General features: G+C 52.5%; 1 protein-coding gene across 24 annotated transcripts in view; it reads right to left on the reverse strand.

Moving 5' to 3' along the window:
• The window catches only part of MAPT (microtubule associated protein tau), a 37340-nt gene that overhangs the window by 6684 nt on the left and 12481 nt on the right, over positions 1–18175 (reverse strand). For 5 of the 24 annotated variants that reach the window (XM_090125289.1, XM_090125290.1, XM_090125292.1 and 2 more), the window contains exons 2-13: positions 15448–15527; positions 14088–14174; positions 13023–13094; positions 11797–11862; positions 8851–9708; positions 6494–6549; positions 5812–5982; positions 4683–4815; positions 4180–4230; positions 3528–3793; positions 924–1016; positions 683–775 (exon numbers count right to left, since the gene is read on the reverse strand). In XM_090125289.1, coding sequence (XP_089981415.1) covers positions 683–775; positions 924–1016; positions 3528–3793; positions 4180–4230; positions 4683–4815; positions 5812–5982; positions 6494–6549; positions 8851–9708; positions 11797–11862; positions 13023–13094; positions 14088–14174; positions 15448–15511 — 2010 coding nt within the window. In that variant the 5' untranslated portion in view covers positions 15512–15527. Of the gene's footprint in view, positions 1–682; positions 835–923; positions 1017–3527; positions 3794–4179; positions 4231–4682; positions 4816–5811; positions 5983–6493; positions 6550–8850; positions 9709–11796; positions 11863–13022; positions 13095–14087; positions 14175–15447; positions 15528–18175 lie in introns of those variants that run through there. The other 19 variants (XM_090125296.1, XM_090125295.1, XM_090125297.1 and 16 more) reach the window with 13 other exon arrangements.

Consider the following 18175-nt stretch of genomic DNA (forward strand, 5'->3'; position numbering starts at 1 on the left):
GACGCTCCTCCCTCTGCCCATCACCATTCCCAGACCCAAACTCTGCCTCCAGAGCGGATGGTGCAAACCCACCAACCCTGCAGAGCCCCTCCGGGTTTCCTGGCACAGCACCTGGAAGCTGAGTGTGGTTACATGTCAGGGAATGGCTGGAAATGCCCACGTTCCCATCGGTTTGCTCAGTATCACTTCAGGCTCAGCCCCCACGGGCACTAAGACACACAGTGGACACGAGGAGAAGCTTGATATTCACATGGACCATACTTGCCTGATGGGAAAGGTCAGGAACCTGGCTTTTACATGCTGTGCAGGGCCACGTGCACTTCGGCTGTACAGTAAGCAACAAGGGCTGCATTTGCTTTTAAATCTACCACTGACTGCATCAGCATCACTGTGTGCAGGGGCCCGAGCCTTGCAGGCAGCACAAAGCCTCAGGTTAAGAGATGTTTTGTTACAGACATGGTTTGTACCCGGCTCAGTTAGCTCTGCCCACGTCAGGCACGTCAAAGGACTCGTTAGGGTTCATCTAACCACGTCTTCTGGGTTAATGGGTTAAAGGACAGCACGTCACCAATTGCTATCTGACAGCAGTGCTGCTGCAAATAGCATTGGCTGCTGGGTGTTATACAACATGCCACCACGGGTAGGGATCGGCACAGCGCATTCAAAGTGTGAAGGTACTCACACTGCCTCCTCCTGGGATGTGTTTGATATTATCCTTTGAGCCACACCTGGATTGAACGCTGCTAAAGTCCAACTTCTGATTAACAATCTGCACCTTTGGTAGCCAGAAAAGAGTCATTGCATGTCACCAATTGCTATCTGACGGCACGGGCGCTGCAGATAGCATTGGTGGTTTAGTGTACACAACATGCCACTTATCATTAAGAACTATTACAGTGCATTGAAAGTGTGAAGGTACTCACACTGCCTCCTCCTGGGATGTGTTTGATATTATCCTTTGAGCCACACTTGGATTGAACGCTGCTAAAGTCCAGCTTCTTATTAATAATCTGCACCTTTGGTAGCCAGAAAAGAGCGTGAGAAACAACATGATCATCTGCAGCTTGACCATGCGAAATATCACCAACAGCAGGAGCCTGCCTGCCAGGGCCAGGAGAAAGGAGGATCTCTGGCTTGCTGCTCCTGAGTTGGAAGCTGAAGATGGAGGTGGGTGAGCTCTAGCTCGAGCTGGATGAGATCTGGCTAGCAAGGCAGCCCTGGTTTCCATGCCAGAAACACCAGCAAGAAAGCCAGCTGCCCGTCTGCTTCCTCTGAACAGAAGGGGGGACAGCAGACATGCTGGAAAGCACTGCTGCTCCGAGGCAGCACCCGCAGAGCTGCACCACCAGGGTGGACTGGGAGGAAGGATGGGGCTGAGAGACCCCCCTGCTCAGCCCTGTGCCAGCACACACATCTCTGCTCGGCCTCGGGGGCAGCAGCTCAAAGTGAGCCACGGGCTGCAGCAGAGCACTGGGTGCCCAGCACTTTGAGCTCGCTGTGGGGCAGGGCTCCAACTCCTTCTGCAGATACAGAGGGGAGAAGCTGTTGTGCCCGGGATGCAGTGCCAGGACTGCAGTTTGCTTAACCCGTGTGCAGCTGGGATGAAAGGGACAGCCCCAGCTGAGCCCTGGGGCAGCTGCTGGCCCACACCGCTCACAGCACCTCCAGTGGGAGAGATGCTTCAACCAGCTCGGAGCCCTGGCAGCCACGTGCCATGCTACCTTCACTCCCCGCCCCAAAGCCTGTCTGCAGGAACCCACTGCAAGGGCAGCTCTGCTGAGTGACCCCATGCACTATCCCACAGCTGAATGCAGTGCCTGCTCCCTCCCCTGCACGGCCTGGATTGACTTGAAGACCTGAACCAAAGGCACAGGCAGTGCCTCAGCTCCCTCTGAAGAAAGGCACCAGAAGCACAATGCTCCCCAGAAGGAAGGAGGCACAGCATCCTGCAGGAGAGCACTGCACCCACAGCCTCTGCATGAACAACATCCCCCCAGTGGTGAGGTGGGCACCCTGGGCACCAAACCTCCCCATTTCAGCAAGTGCTGCCTGCTGCTGCCAGCAGAGCTTGATGCACCACAGATCTCCAGCGTTGCTTTTCAAGTTCACAGCAATTAATCCTGCGAATCAGGGCACAGTTTGGCCTGTCTGGGTTTAGCAAAGGCAGCGAACCAACAACCAGAGCTGCTGGGGAGGAGCAGCCCTTTGCAGTGCAGCACAAACCAGACGTGCAGAGAGAAATGGGGAAAGCACACTGCAGCTGAGGGCGGTGAAAAGAAGCCATCCCAAAGCCTCCCCACACCGAAGTCACAAGTTCAGAGCCAGCTGCTTGCACACCACAGCATGCACCACTCCTGGATGTTTCTCGTGGCTCTGTTGCATGATGGCTGCAGAAGAGGCAGCGATGCTCTGCTGGGCAGGCAAGCACACACAGTGACCCCAGCTGTGCTCACTGCCACGTGTGCAGCTCTGCCACTGAATATCTGTGTAAGAGCCACCAGCTGCTCTCAGGCCTCCTGTCATGCAGGGAGGGGCATCCCACAAAAGCTGCAGGATGCACATCCACGCAGCACAGAGCACAGCACTGCTGCAGCTGTGTGGCTGCATTCTGCTGCTCTGGAGCAGTGGGGATGCACCAATCTTCACCCAGCTCAGGCTCTCTTTGCAGAATTCTCCTCTGCAGAGCTTGCAAAACCCACCACGATGCCCTGTTTCCCAAGCACTCAAAGCACACAGCTCTCTTTGCTGCCCTCTCAGAAAAGCACTGGTGGCCCTAAAACTGGCACTGCCACCAGCTGTGGCTGTGCCACGCTGCTCCACTGCAGCAACAGCAGCTGGCTGCAGAATGCAATGCAAAACCCCACCAATCAAAGTGGATCCCAAAACCCCAACCTGCTCAGCTTCTGCACTGCTTCTCTCAGCAGTTCCAAAACTGACTCTACTTCCAACACCAGCAGATCCAGCTCAGTCCCAGCACGACTGGGGTCACCTCAGAGCTGGTAGCAGCAGGAGGACCCCAGCAGGATCCCAGTCCTTGCACTGGCTGTGTTCTGAGAACAACCCAGCATGCCCAAAGCCCTCTGCCCTGCCACGAGGCTGCAATTGGGATGGGTTGCCTGGGGTCCCTGCAGGAGGCTGCCATCCTCTCAAAGAAGTGACTGCTCCAGACCGCACAGCAGCATTCAGAATCACAGCCCTGATCCCGGGACTCCTTAGGGCTGCAGGTCCCAGCTCTCTCCAAAGCTCTCCCTAACAGGACACCACAGGGAGACACCACCCCCAGCAGCCACTGCTGGCCAGGCCACCCCACGGCCACGTGCTTCAGCTGTGCTAAGCCAGGCAAGCAATTTCAGGACAACTGAAAACCAACCAGCCCAAAAAACCTCCACTAGAAATCAAGCTGCCCATCAGCCGAAGCCCAGCCGTCCAGAGCCACGCCTGCAGCCCCAGCTGGGTGCCGCTGCTCCGGGTCGGGCTCAGCCCCCCAGCACCCCCCATCCCCATCACAGAGCACAGCCCAGCTTTACCTTGCCACCTCCAGGTTGATGCTTCAGGTTTTCGGTGGAGCCGATTTTGGATTTGACGTTTTTCAGGTCGGGCATCGGAGCCGCCGAGGGCTGCACGCGGCTCTTGGCGGACGCGGGCGATTTGGGAGGCGTGCGAACCACAGCCACCTTCTTGGGCTCCCTGGCTGGTGGGGTGGGCAGAGAAGGAGTGCGGGAACGGCTGCCTGGAGTCCCGGGGGAGCCGGGACTGCTGTAACCGCTTCTGTCTCCAGACTTGGGCTGCTCACCTGGAGATGGCAGACGGACACAGCGAGGTGAGCGCAGGGCGCACAAAACCCTGCCTGCCTGCTTTCTGAGGATGCTCTGCAGCTCCCACAGCCCCAGCAGGATGGGACGGACACCCATCCGATCTTGGAGCGAAAGGTTGAAAGCAGCCTCCCAGCAGCTCAAAAGAAAGGAGTTCTTTATTGTCTGGATGACTGCCCCACCCCAACGTGACATCAGCACGCATGAAGAACTACAGACAAAAGGCACTGAGAGGAACCCACTCTTCTCTTTGGGATTTGGAAGGGTTTTCGTCCCCTTGTTTTGCATAATTAAATAAAGCTCAGATCGCTGGGCAGCTCAGAACCGTCCCCATCTTAACAAATACAAGAAGATCCTTAAACATCACCTTTCTCAGACTTCGCTGCTGCAGGGGGTGGTTTTTTCTGCTCCTTTCTGCCTGTTTAATGAACGAGAGAGGTGCTTAATAAGGATGGACACTTAATTGGTTTAAGGATTTAACGCAGCTCCGATAAGTACGAAAAAATGCACATGTTCAGCAAAATGCACCACTGCAATGGAAATCCCCAACGCCGGGCGCTTCCTGGGCTTTGCTCCTGGGAATTACAGGCTATAATCCCCATTCCTGCAATCGAAGAATTGATCCTCACACCCCCAGGTCATTGGGAAATAACGTCAAGAGAAAAGGGAGAGATGGATTTAAAAAAAATAAAAAAAAATGAAGATGGTTAAATCTTCCAAATTGGAGGAAATCCCAGTGGGATGAAGCGAGTGCCACCTCCCACCTGCTGCCACGTGTTACCAACAGAGCACATCGAGCAGCAGCAGCAGCAGCACCCTCACGGTGCAAAGCTCCCTGCCCCGCATCCCTGCACGGAGCCCCACACTTACCAGAGCCAGGAGGGGTCTTGGGGGCCGTGGGGGTTTTTGCTGGGATGCGGGTGGCGTTGCTGGAGCTCCTCTGTGGCTGCCCGGCTGCAGAGCGCGGCGTGGCCGGCTTTGTGCCACCCCTCATCTCCTGGCCCTGCAGGGACACGAAGGGAAAAGGCTCCGTTCCATTTCTTTTTTTTTTTTTTTTCTTCCCTCTTGTTTTGCTGTCCCAGTGCTAAATAAACCCGCTCTTTGATTGCACAACAGAGGCTCCATCCACGAGGCAGAGCCAGACCCCAAACACAGGCATTTCCTTTGTCCTCCCTCCTGGGTGCACCCGCGCATCATCTGCAGGGGTTTGTAAACAGCAGTGTGCCATTTACTGCCTGGGGATCCTGCAGAAAAGCCCTCCCAGCTCTATAAACCAACACGTCTGCTTTCAACCCGTGCCCTGATGCTACTCTGTGTAACAAAGCTGAAAACGTGCATCAGAAATCTTAAGAGCTGATGGGTTCCAAGGCTGCAGGGAACCATCACAAAACTGCATCCCCTTATCCAGAGCTGCAGCCTCTGCTCTCTCCCTCACCACAGCTGTGTATCTGCCTGAGCACCACCAAGGGGAACCCCAGAGCAGAATGAGCCACAGAACTGTGTGCATTTTCACATTCAGACAGCCCTGCACACGACAAGAGCAGCTGCTGTGTTCTACACACCCATAAAACACAGCATAAAGCTGCAGAACAAAGAGGATGAAAAGACACAAAGGGACCCAGAAATGCTTCAGAGAGACCAGGTAACCCCCTGCAGCACCTGAGATGCTCTAAAGCAGAACAAGGGGCCGTGAGACTGACACGGCTGCTCCAAAAACTGCCGTGCAGAGAAGCACATCCCAAAGCATTGTGGATGCCCCATCACTGCAGGCATCCAAGGCCAGGCTGGATGTGGCTCTGAGCAGCTGGTTGGCGACCTGCACATAGCAGGGGGTTGGAACCAGGTGATCATCATGGTCCTTTTCAACCCACTCTATGATTCTATGACCCCACTTTCTCCTCTGAGCGAGACGTGGTGCTTCAGCCCAGCAAGCACTGCCAGCAATGCCTTCTGCTGTTCTCCAAGGCAGCTCTGCCTCTCTCACATCCCATTTCCTTACCTTGGCCTTTGTTTCATGCGTTCCTGTACTGGCAGGTCGGGGTGAGACTCGTTTAGAGGTGGATGCAGGGCTGGAGGGAGATTTCGGAGGGGCTGTGCTAGAGGAGGTGTGTCGGTGGGGAGGGATGGAGGCTCTATCACTTGGGGGTTTGGCAGTGGAAGGTGAGGATTTCTTACACATGGAAAGAAAATAAAATCGGAACAACAAAAACAAAATCAGTACGGGAGGGGAACAAAAGGGATAACCAACATCAAACAGGATTAGAAGGTGCAACGTGGAAGCAGACTTGAAAAAGGCAATGGAGAGGTTCTGCCCTCTGCAGCACAGAGCTGGGTGAGGGCTGGGGGTCCTGGGGCACTGCTGGCATCCTAAGGCTCCACCAGCAGCTGTGAGACACCCAATGATAGTTTGGAGTTTGCTTCTGCACCAGTTTGCCCCACTGAAGCCACTCTTCTGCTTTCTGACCACGGGCTGAGAATGTCACATAGAACCACCCTACAAACCCAATATCTGCATTTTAGATTTGGTTTGCATTCCTGCCCAACAGACTGCACCATCCAAACCAGGGCATGGGGAGATGAAAACAAAAACAAAAGGCAGGGTAATGGCAAGGATTCCTAAAGCAGGAGTCAGGAATGGGCACAGCCCAGTGGGCAGGTGGGGATTCTCCTCCTTTGCTTACCTTCGGTTTCTTTTCATCAGTTTCAGCCCCTTCCTTGTCTTTGCTATCAATACGAGCTGACAAACGGAAACACACAGTTACACTTTGTGGGATGGGTGAAATGCACAGCTGACAGTGCCTGTGCTACAGTAACATGCATGCTGAGCTGGTGCTACACCTTCCCACTAGCTTAGGTCAAACGCTGCTCTTAAAAACCTGAGAAAATCCCCCATTTCTTGGCAAAACACAAGCACATCTAAGCACGTTCCTCTTGGGCTAACAGGTGATCCTGTGCACAAGCAACAGCAGTCACTGCTGGAGCATCAGACACACGCCAGGTCTGTGTGAGTCCATTTGCACTCAGTTCCAGCAGCACTCATTCAGTTCAGGATGGAACAGCCCTCTCTGAGCTAAAAGTGAGTCTGTCTGTTTAATAAAACCCGTTTGCATCCAACAATCAGATATACACACACTGAAAACAAAGGATGCCCCAACCGACCAGCACCAGGGAGCCCAAGGTCTGTCTTAAATCTCTTCTCCAGTGTGTTATCTTTGCAAGGAGTTTACTCCCCATCCTCCTGACACACCACATCCCCAGCAGCGTGCCCTCCATCTGGCTCAGGCTCTGCAGGCTCTTAATGCTGAGCCATTGTCCTGTTTGATTCAGATCAAGCATACGGTGGCCCTGACAATATTTCAGGCTGCAGTACTGCTAATGAGATGAGAAGCTGAGAGGAAGAAACGTTGGTACTGTCAGGCACCCCTCACAAAGGTCCTTCTTTGAGCCCTCAGCTAATTCCTTCCTAATTCTGGGAGGAAAAGCTTCTGATCTTCACCCCAGTGTTTGGAAACCCAATGGGTCAGCCCACGTGTGATGCCATTAACGCAGCACTGATGGCTCCGACCCACCCCAACAGCCCCAGAGCTGCTGCAGAGGCTACAAAGCATCTCAGTCTTTGAAGGAAAAAGCCCATGAATGAATTAATTAAAGAAATTCCTTCTGATGAACCAGAAACTGGGTGACCCTGGGCAAGGCATCCCCAGCCCACGATTGGTTTCAGGCTCTGATGACAGCGACAGCAAGCCATGCTGATGCCCTGCAGCACGTGTGCAAAGCTTTCTGATGCCTTCCCAGGTAGTAAACAATAAGAAATGTGTGATGAGCTTTGGCTCCGAGGGGAAAAGCTACATCAGCAATTTCCTCATTGACCCCATGCAGCAAAGAGCGCATTTCTCTCTGCTGCAAACCAGAGAGGAGGGGAGGGGTGAGCAGGATTTCCAGGTTAATGGAAGCAGTCGTGCCAGTTTTTGGGACGTGGCAGTGAGGTGAAAGGCAGAGCTCCTCCCCAGGGCAGCCCTGACAGCACAAAGTGAGATCCAACATGGCAAGAGACCAGCAGGTTTTGCTGCATGTCCTGCAGTGCAATTTGCTGCACAGCCTGCACTTCTGCACTGAGCAGATTCCTCTGAGATGTTCCTGGATCCCTGGAAACTGGGAAGCAGCTCCTTCTTGGAGAAAGAAGAGCTCTAAGAGCTGCTCTGCCAGCAGGGATGCTCATGCTTTGAAGGGAGAGCTCAACCCTTCACCACGGACAGCCAGAACTGAGACCTGCTGCACAAACAGCACCCTGGGCTCCGGCTGCCCTGGGTGCTCACAGAGGAGGATTTCCAGCCCAGGCACACACAGATGTGTCCAAGAGCCTCCACACACACAACCCCCTGCAGAACACCCAACACAGCCATTGCATCACAGCACCCACAGATCCAGAGCTGGGATCAAAGCACGATGCTGTGTAAGAGCTTCAGATGCGCTCTGCAAAGGACCAACGTGGGACCTTTCCCTCGGTCTGAACTGCCACCTCCCTTCCATTTTTCCTCCTTCCTCCTCTCTAGGAAAGCTGATACAAGGAGTTACTGGGCTGGATAGTGGACACATGCAAACCAGGTGGCACGTGCCCTGCTGGGACAAGCTGCAGCGTGCTGGGTTAGCCCCAATCCAACATGCCACAACATCCATCCAGAATTTGTCTTCTCTGGGAAGCTGCCAGGTGTGAGTAAAGGAGCCCAGCCCAAAGATCCAAAGGAATTTAAACATAAAAAAAAAAAAAAGAAAAGAAAGAAAGCACGATTGGGAACACGCCAGCACCATGCAAGGGATGCAAAACCAAAGCATGGGTGTCTGGCAATGGTGCCAGGACATCCAAGATTAAAGGAGGGAGAGGGGGAAGCAGCGGCGCTTTGTAGATCAGTTCACAGCAAAGGTCCAGGCCATGTCCCAAGCACTGCAATTCAGGAGGAGGCAGCAAGCTGAAGTGCTGCTTCAAGCAGCCCCATGGTGAGCAACGTCTGAGCTCCAGGCAGGCAAACGGTGCACACACCTTTCAGGAGAGGAACACGACTGACTGCTTTATCTGCAGCACCAGGCTTCTTCTTGGGCGTCCGGCACCCTCCTGCACCCAGCTCTGCCTCTTCCACAGCAGCATCTCTGTCTTCCCTGCCATCCTTTAACCCAACGGGGGGCTCGGCTGCTTCCATTAAGGGTCCAGCATCCCCTCCTGCCCCTCCTGTTTGGGTCTCAGAAGGCTCTGATGAGGTGACATCTGCGTGTGACTCTTCCCCCTGCTGTCTCTCCTCTTGGTCTTCTGCTTTACCTGCTTCAGATTCAACAAGGAGTGCTGCCTCTCTCTCTATGTCTCTGAGGACGTCTCCAGACTTGCTTTCTCCTTCATCTTTAAGAGCTTCCTTGGTTGTTTTGGGTCCTGGAGAAACGTGCTGTCCCACCAGGCCAAGCACAGCCTGCTGAGAAGCTTCATCAATATCACGGTCCTCATCTCCTTCCCATCTGCTGGTGTCTTCTTGCAGTGGGGCTCCAGCACATAAAGGAGTTGGCCCATCTGCAGCACGGGAGGCATCAGTGCCACCTTCTCCTGCCAGCCCCACGGTGCACACATCACCCAGCTCTGTTCCCACTGCTGGATCCACACCAATGCCTTCTCTGCCCCCACGATCCCACAGCCCATTGCTGTCCTCAGCCGGTCTGACATCTTGGTACATATCCAGGGGTATTGGGATAGTGACCTCAATCCTGGTGGGAGCTGTGGCTGCAGGCTTTGTTTCTGCTTGCAGAAGAGGCTCCTGAGGAAGCTGCTCCGTGGGCTGGCTGCCCCTTTCACTCACACCTCCCACGTGCTCCTTAAGGCCAGGCTGCAGCTTTGGAGAGCTGGGCTCCCCTGGAGCTGAAGATGCAGAGTACGAAGCGTGGGCAAACAGTGAGCAAAGCACAGATAGGTGGTCAATCACATAACGTAGAAGAGAAACTTGGGATCTGTACTATTAATGAGAGCTGCCCCATTCAGCAGACAAAGAGAGGCTTTTTAAAGGAACTCTGACCTCCACGGAAACTGGAAAGGGGGTTGGGGGCAGCGGGTGGGAAGAGCAGAGCACTGCCTGGACCCCGTATCAGAGGTGGCTGAAGGGTCCCCATATCTGCACTGCCAGCTGGGTTGGCTTTAGAGCTATTCAGAAATCAGGAACACATCCAGCTTCCCATCCACCTCCAGATCACTTCTGGTTCTAATGAGCCCGGGGAACAGCTCTCCTCTGTCTGCTCCCTTACTGCCATGCCCTTAACAGCAGCTGGGCACAGCCCTGGTGGGAAGGACTGTCAGTAAACTGTGGCTGTAACAACACAGCCACAGCAGTTCTGGGCTGTGCACCCACTCAGCCTAATTAGTGCTCCAGCACTGCTGCCATCGTTTGGGCAGAGGAGAGAGAATGATATTTAAAACCCAAAACATAGAGACACAGATCTTTTTTTTTTTTTTAGGGTAAAGGAGATGATTATTTTTCATTGTTGATTTCAAGCATGACACAGAGCTTTGCAATTTCATGCCACGCTGCTGCATTAAGCCAGATATTCTGGTTGAACTGAAGCTGTTCTGCTAGAAACTCTTCCAACTGAAGCAGAGATGTGCTGAGCAATGGAGAGCTCACCCTGAACACTGGTGAACTGCTCGAAGCCCCCATAAGAATGCACATGTCCATTCTGCAGGGCTGCCCGCAGGTCTGAGTGCTGCACTGAGTGCTGGCAGAACACCAGCATGGCAAATCTGAACTGAAAGATGCTGAGACTCCAAAGGCATTTTAACATGCTCTGTCTTCACTGCAAAGATCTTTTTTTTTTCAAATCTCACAACACAAGAAGTGAAGGTGGGTAGTTATGAGGTATCCACAGCTGTGGGTATGCATCAATAATCACATCAAATCATCAAAGCTCATCATCGTTACAAAGCAGCAGCGCTGCTGAAAGTCCATTTTGGAGATGTAACCATTTATGTAAGAACCCAGAAATGCCATCTGTTGGTTCTCTCAGAGCTGCACATCCCCACATCTGACAGCTGAAAGGTCCCAGGACAGGACAGAAAGCTCTCATTAAAAATCTGGTGAGAAATAGCAGCTACAGCCAGACTGAAAAAGACAGACAACAACTTACCCCATCCTGCTAACAACCCTGATTTCCTTTTTAGTAGCATCACTATTTTGAATACAGAACAGCTGCTGGCCTGAGAACCACCAGCCAGGCATCAGATGCTTTATTTTAACTGCAGGGAGCAGAGTGTGTGCAAGTGTGCTGTGTGAAAAGCAAAGACCTCAATTCACTCTGAGCTGAGAAAGCAAAGAGCTGCGTGCTCCCTGCAAAGACAGGGATGACTGTGAAGAGCAGTCATAAGAGGAGAGACACTGCAGGAGCAGCCTGAGGAACCTGAACAGAAAACCACCAACAAAATGGGCTTTAACTGCCCTTTTAACTAGCACACAAAACCAGTGCTGTCACATACAAACGTGAGCAAGACAGCTGTGTTAAAATGACTGCCCACCTTGCCTGGCATTGGCAGACACTCCTGAAGACTGGGATGCAAAAAGAGCCCACCCTAAGTGACACACAGTAGTTAGAGTCAGATAATTCACCCCTTTCATGTGGGACACGCAGGGTCCCAAGCTGACCCATGCAATGCTCAGCAGTGCCTCCTGGCTAACTGCACCATCCTGGCTCTGTTTATGACCTTTTCTAGCCTGGAGGATGCTGTGTTTTGCCAATGGACAAACAAGCATCAGTGCTTCAGCCACCTGAGAGAGAAAACAGATGAATGAAGAGCTGCCTGAAATGAGTGTGTTGGGACATTCAAAGTGTGTGTGACCCTCCTGCCAGCAACGGGGAGAGCTGTACAACTGCCCACGGGGTGCAAAGCAGTTGCATTACAGAAGAAAACTCCCAAGCCCCCCAGGAGCAGCAACCAGACCCCAGTGACAGAAGTCTGACCAACCTTGAGCAGCATCTCCTGCAGCGTGGTCCTCCAGGCTGGGGGTGGCTCCTATGCCCGCCTCTTCAGCTGGTCCCAGTTCAGAAGGAGAATGGAGAAAACATCATCAGGACATGAGAATTAAGTTTAAGCATGCTTCTGGAGAATGTCTTTACCTCCTTGCTGATTCTGCCCATCACGGCTGTCTTATGAGCAGGGCAGTATCAGAAAGGCAATCAGGCTGTGTTAACGATGGGTCCCATTAGATTTATCCAACAGCTGCTGTACCAACGTGTTTCATCAAGTGGCAAGTTAGCACAAGCTCCTTCAGACCTGAGCACTGAGCACAGAAACTTGTGGATTTGTATTTCTTCTTCTACCCCTGCCAAGCTGGCAGCGCTCACATCGATGTCTCTTACCTGAGCTCTATCTCATCCATGTCTTCTCTCCAGCTGACTGCAATGAGCTCTTCCTGGGCTATTTGCTGCCAGCTAACCTGGGTGTGTAACAAACCCAGTGCTTGCAGAGCTGTGGGCTTGTGTTAGTGTTTGGGTGCTGGCAGAAGCCCATTCTACCACACTGCCTTTCTCAAAAGCTGCCTGATGCTTCCAGGACAACCCAGCAGCCACCACACAGGGACCAGGTGCTCAGTGTTCACAGCCACACCTGACTGTCCGAGGAGCTCCTGCCCTGCCCTGCCCAGCTCTGCTGCACATCAATCCCTTCTAACTCTGAAAAACCCCCATTTCTCCCTGCAAAAGCAGGCCCAGGTGCAGAGATCCTCAATGAGCCACTTGGCTTCCTCTGCACGATCTCCAAAACGTGCTGGCAGCCCAAGAAGTGCTGCAGTGGTCTGGCTTCCACCTGCCTCTCCAAAGACAACTGTGTGGGCTGAGAGAGAGCGCTCGTGAGAGGAGCAGTGAGGTCCTGCAGGGCTGCCAGCAGAGCTGCAGAGATGGGCAGGCTCTGCAGGAAAGCACTTTGCATGGAGACGTGAGGCAAAGCCACCATGGATAGAAAGATCGTCAGATGAGGAGCTGAGAAAGAGAGAAGAAAAGGCTGCGAGTGTTCCCCAGGCTGGGGAAGGCAAGAGGACAGCAGTAAGCAAGGAATTTATCTGCAGACTGTGGAGAAGAAGGAAGCAAGCATGAGGAGCAAAGCACACCTGCGAAAGGTTTTTCAGCACGAACCAGTCCAGCTCTCTGCTCTATCTGTACCAAGAGATGAAGCTGCACCTCAGTCTCCCTCACCTGTGGTTCCTTCTGGGATCTCCCCGTGCTGATCCTCTTGGTCTCCTTCCTCTACTAAAGGTGCTGTGGCATCTGAAAAACAACGCAGCTTTCACATAGCCAGCAAATGGCAAAAGCCTGGGGAGGCCAGGATGCTCCCGAAGCTCGTTTTGCTCAGAGAAGCACCCATCTCCCTCCCCTGAGCCAGTGCTTGTGGAGGGAGATGAGCGAGCAGGACACAGCAAAGCTGGTCCCCTGGGGACACAGTGAGCTGCCCCACACCAAGCACACATCTCTCATGTGGCTGCTCTGTCAGCCTACACCTCCAGCAGGGCAGGGCTGGAACTGCTCAATATCTCCATCCTTTTTAATTTTAGATACATTTTGCAAGCTGATGCCTTTACCTGAAGCCACCAAGAGGCAGATACTTGGGATTAAAGCAGCCAGAGAAACAGTGCAGTTAATTAAAACAATGGACAAGTCTCTAGATTGCTTCCAAATTAGATTTCTTCCAGTGAAGCAGCACAGAAATGCCCTGACCTGACCCACATGACTTCTGCATCAACTCAAAGCTGTACGTATAGACTCAATCCATCTCATCATTCCAGCACAAATCCAGTGCTGTATGAATGAACACGTAAAAACAGTGGGACTCAAAAAGAGCTCCACCTGACTCTGACAGGGAACACAGAGCAGGATGGGCTGGCAGTATTTTGATGGTGCACAGTGATGCAAATCTCTGAACCTGCAGGCGATGTGGGATTGCTCCTGGCTGCACTGAGCTAATTGGACCCTGAGGTCACTGCGTGAGAGAAGGAAACAACCTGCAAGAGACTTGCAGAGCTCTAAGCAACACTTCACACTCTCCATCTCAGGCCTTCCAACCCACTCTCCACCTTTAAAGCCCATTCTCTCATTCTGCTGGGTGAAAACCTCGCTTGTGATGAGACTAATGAAGAGCTCTCATCCAAGAGCACCAACACTCCTTCTGAGAAACCCCAGCAGAACGTGGCAGGAGTCTCTTGGCAAGGTTTAACACGACCCCAACCATCATGGTTTCAAAGCAGTAAGACAAAGAGCTCCCACCTTCTGTAGTTGGGGTGCTCTTAGCGTCAGATGTTTCAGAAACAGGCTCATCCGATCCATCATCGACTGGAATCTGAAGGGGATAGCCTGGAAAACAAATACTTAGAACAGGTGCTTGGCTATGAGTTACAAACCTCTAATGGCCCAGATCCACTGCGGCGAGTGGAGAGCATAAAACACCTGAACTGATAAGCAAGCAAAGCGTGAAAATGCCAACCAAAAGCATCGGTGCCATCGCCAAAAAGAACAAGCAGAAGCCAAAAGAAAAACCCAGGAACCACACAGCAGAGAATGGCATAAGCAGGAAAGGAGATCTCAGCAACGTAAGCAGGAAAGATGTGCATCTGAGTCACTGTTGTCCCCTCTGCCATTTCCAGAGCCATCAGACTCTCTCCCAGAGCTGCTACCGAATGCTCCCATGATGTATTGATTCTCATCACTGCAAACCAGCAAGTCTTTGTGCAGTGCATAATGCACAGTGCCAGGCTTGGGCCAAAGTCATCTTTTGGAAGAGTACAGCAAAAAGCACAAGTCTCCTCTTTGCAAGGAGGCTGACTAAATGAAATCATACCATGAAAGCTGGAGAAAATGACTCGGAAAAGAAGATTCAAACTAATAAAAGTGAAATCCCTGCGACGTGCAAAGATGAGGCTACGAGCTGAGAAGCTACCAGCCTGAAATGCATTACACGACCCATGATGAATGGATGCCATGGATTCTCTCCTTGGCTGACATAACCCATTGGTTTGGTTTGGTGGAAGCTGTGTCCAAAGCCCTTCAAGAAAATAAAATCGAGATGGTGTTTGTATGAAGCACAGCCAAGAGTGAGTCCCACCAAGTTTGCTGGGGCTGTGTGGGTTTCCAAGCTCAACTGTGCAGCGTGGTGGGATGAGAAAGGAAAGGCTTCTGGAGAAATGCAGGTCTGAAATATGGGATAAAAGACTCTTGCATGGCTCCCAGAACTCTCTGCTCAGCCTTGTGCAGGTGAGAAAAGCAGGCAGCAAGCAGCATCCTCGAGCCGTGTCTCAAAATAAAAGCAGTGCCGTGTTGTAGTAGCAAACTGAGGAGTGAACACAAAAGCATAGACGTGCCAAGCTGCAGCAGTAAGATCAGAACTGCTCGAGACAGCATGGGATCTGTGCTCTGCTAGGCAACCATATCACACAGCAGCATTCTCCTTCATTCAGGAGCATCAGAGCACCCTGTGGGCCACCCAGTGCTTACTGCCTGCAGCAAGCTGGTACGCAGGAACCTTCCATACACACACACACAGCAGCTCCTCCTGGCTGTCCCCAGGGCTCTGCTCCCCCTGCCTGGCTCACTCTTGTCCTCTGCACTGTCTCCTCCTGGAGGTGCTCACCTGAGGGGACGTGCTGCCTCTCCTGGTCCTCCACGACGGTGATGTCCTGGTGTGGTTCTGCCATCTTGCAGCCAAGTTACCTGAAGGAGGACACAAAAGCAATCAGTTATCAGGCAAATCCTGGAGCCTTGTTGGGGTGTTTCATGCAACCACCTCAGCCACGTCCTGGGAGCATCCTCTGGCAAGCAGTGAGCCAACAGCTGCAGGCTGCCTCTTCAGCCACAGCAGGAAGGGAGCTGCTTTGCCTCCTTTTCCTGATGATACCCAAAATCCCATAGAGGGAAGCTCAGGATACACACTGCCTGTTGGGTTTCACACCCCCCGGAGCATCCAGTGCCCCCAAATCCACCAGGAGCACCACTGAGCAGAGGGCAGTGCAAAATGCTAACGCACCAAACCAGGACCTCAGAGGGCTTTCCAAAGTGCTAAAGGAAGTGAACCCAACAACAAACACAGTCTGCAGGCACTGTGCCTCTCCTTATTCCCCACGCTGATTGGACAGAGGTGGATTTTAGTCGACTTCCTAATAGCTGATATAATTACAGCCACTGGCAGTGATTAATAACAGGCTATTAGTGTAATTGTGTGCTTGCCGTGACCGTCAGGAGCAAATGGATGCAGCAGTGAGGCTCAGGTCACTGCAAGCAAGGAAGCAAACTCACGTGGTTTTGTTTGCTGGCAATAAATTAACAGGATATATGGAACTAAGCAAATGCCAGTATATGGAACTGGCTCAAATGCCAGTAACCAGATCTCCTGCCCAGCTTTTTTAAGCCTTGGGAAGATGACTGTACCATTTAATTTCTGCCCTTGACAGCCACACAGCTTTGACAGAACTGTACCAAGGCAGCACGAGAACTTGCCACCAAAGAAAGTCACTCACAAAAGCAAAGGTATAAAATAGGAAGGAATGAGGTGACACAACTTTTTGTCAAGAGGCTGCCCACCAAAATGAACATCCCTATGGGCATTTGGCTGCCCTCCCCCCAGGGCTCCAATGATCACATGGATGATATCCTGGTCTCATTTGGCTCCACTGTGGTGCTATTTACAAGGGTGGTCAGCACTGAAATACAAAAAGATGATGTAAGTGTATAGAGCATAAAAGCAAGTTGAGCATGAAGGTGTGAATGTGCTGCTTTGTGTGCAGCAGAAGGAACAGGAGGGAGCTTTCTATCCCAAAGGCAGACCTGGGATGCACAGCAGTTTCCCCACCTGCTGCCCTGTCTGTCAGCAGGAAAACGCAGACAGCAGAAGCCATCCTGACCCCTTTCCCTTCTGCTGGTCCCTAAAAGCCCTCCCAGCCCAGCCCAGCTCACCACGCACCCACAAAGCTTTATTCCAAGCTGCTGACCCAGAGGCAGAGCATCCACTCATCTGAGTGCTGGCTTAAGTGATGCTCACTTCTTCCTTACACTGCCTCCTCTCCTGCCTCCCCCAGCCCAGTTTTTGGATAAGAGCAATCGGTGCCTCTCTCAGTTTCTTTGGAAAGTTGCATTTTGTGCTTTCCTGCCTCTGGACAAGAATCTCCTGGGCCAGCATCCAGAGAGGACTCCTGGCTCCACATCCAGCTCACATTCCCAGCCTGGGGCTCATCTGCCCGTTCTGGGCACAGCGTTCAGCTCAGCTCAAGATGTTCCACTTCTCCTCCCAGCTCAGCATTTAGCATCTGTGCAGCCCTGGCACGGCAGCAGCCAGCAGTGATTCAGCAAAGGCCGTGGACCTGCACGCCTGCAGTGCCAGCTCTCGCTCTGCTCACTGCTGGTGCTGCTGTTTTTCTGACCCCAGGAAACGTTTGGGTGTTTGTTAGAGAACCGCTTGGTCTCGCTGCCTCTCCGAGCACTGCAAAAAAAAAGGGCTTTTAATGCTGTTCTGCTCACAGCTGGGCACAGGCAGCCCCGCTCCCACTGAGCTCCACGCATGGCAGGAGCTGCAGGAGTGAGGATGGACTCGGGAGGATACAGCCATTAATTTTTCAGAGATGAGAGAAGAGCTGCCTGTTGTGTTGGAAGGAAAAAGGCATCACCTAAAGGCACAAAGAACCAAGGAATAAACCACCCAGGCGTCCCCTGAGAGCCGCAGGGTGCGGACACACATCCAGCTGGACAGCAGGACTTTGGGAGCAGCTGTGTCTCCCACTGGGGCTGGACGTCCTCGTGCTGTGCCTGCAGGATGGAAAGAGGCTCTGCCTGCCAGGGCTGAGATTGAAAAGCATTACAAGGCAGATGAAACTTCAACACAACAGAGAGGTAAATAAATGACACCAAACGGTCCAGAGGGTGAGGCCAAGCGAGCCAGCAGCACCATTATCTCTCAGCTGCAAAGCTCTCCCAGCTGGGTTTGAAATACGCAGGCCGTATCATCATGCAGTCATATTCACCACTAGAAAGACGTTTTGTGCCTCTCTGATGGATGCTGGAGTCCATTCTCCCCCCTCTTTATGTCTCACCCACGTCAGCTAAAAGCACTCCTGATAGCAGACTCAGAACCTGGTGTGATGCACACAGTTCTGGGACACATCCATCCTGCTGAACCCACAAAGCAGAACTGGAAGGCTCAGCCACAAAGCACTTCTTATTGTGGGGGGAAAGTTTCAGCTCTGCTGTGGGTTTTTTGCTCTAGGATGGATTCACGATGAAACGTAATTTAAAGCTTATTAAAACTGCTTATTTTAAACTTTTCTAAAGAAAGATGGTGTGAGAATTGCACACCTGAGCAACCATGAATT

Source organism: Phasianus colchicus, chromosome 26 (assembly GCF_987193195.1).
Source record: "Phasianus colchicus chromosome 26, bPhaCol1.hap1.1, whole genome shotgun sequence".
Lineage (NCBI taxonomy): Eukaryota > Metazoa > Chordata > Aves > Galliformes > Phasianidae > Phasianus > Phasianus colchicus.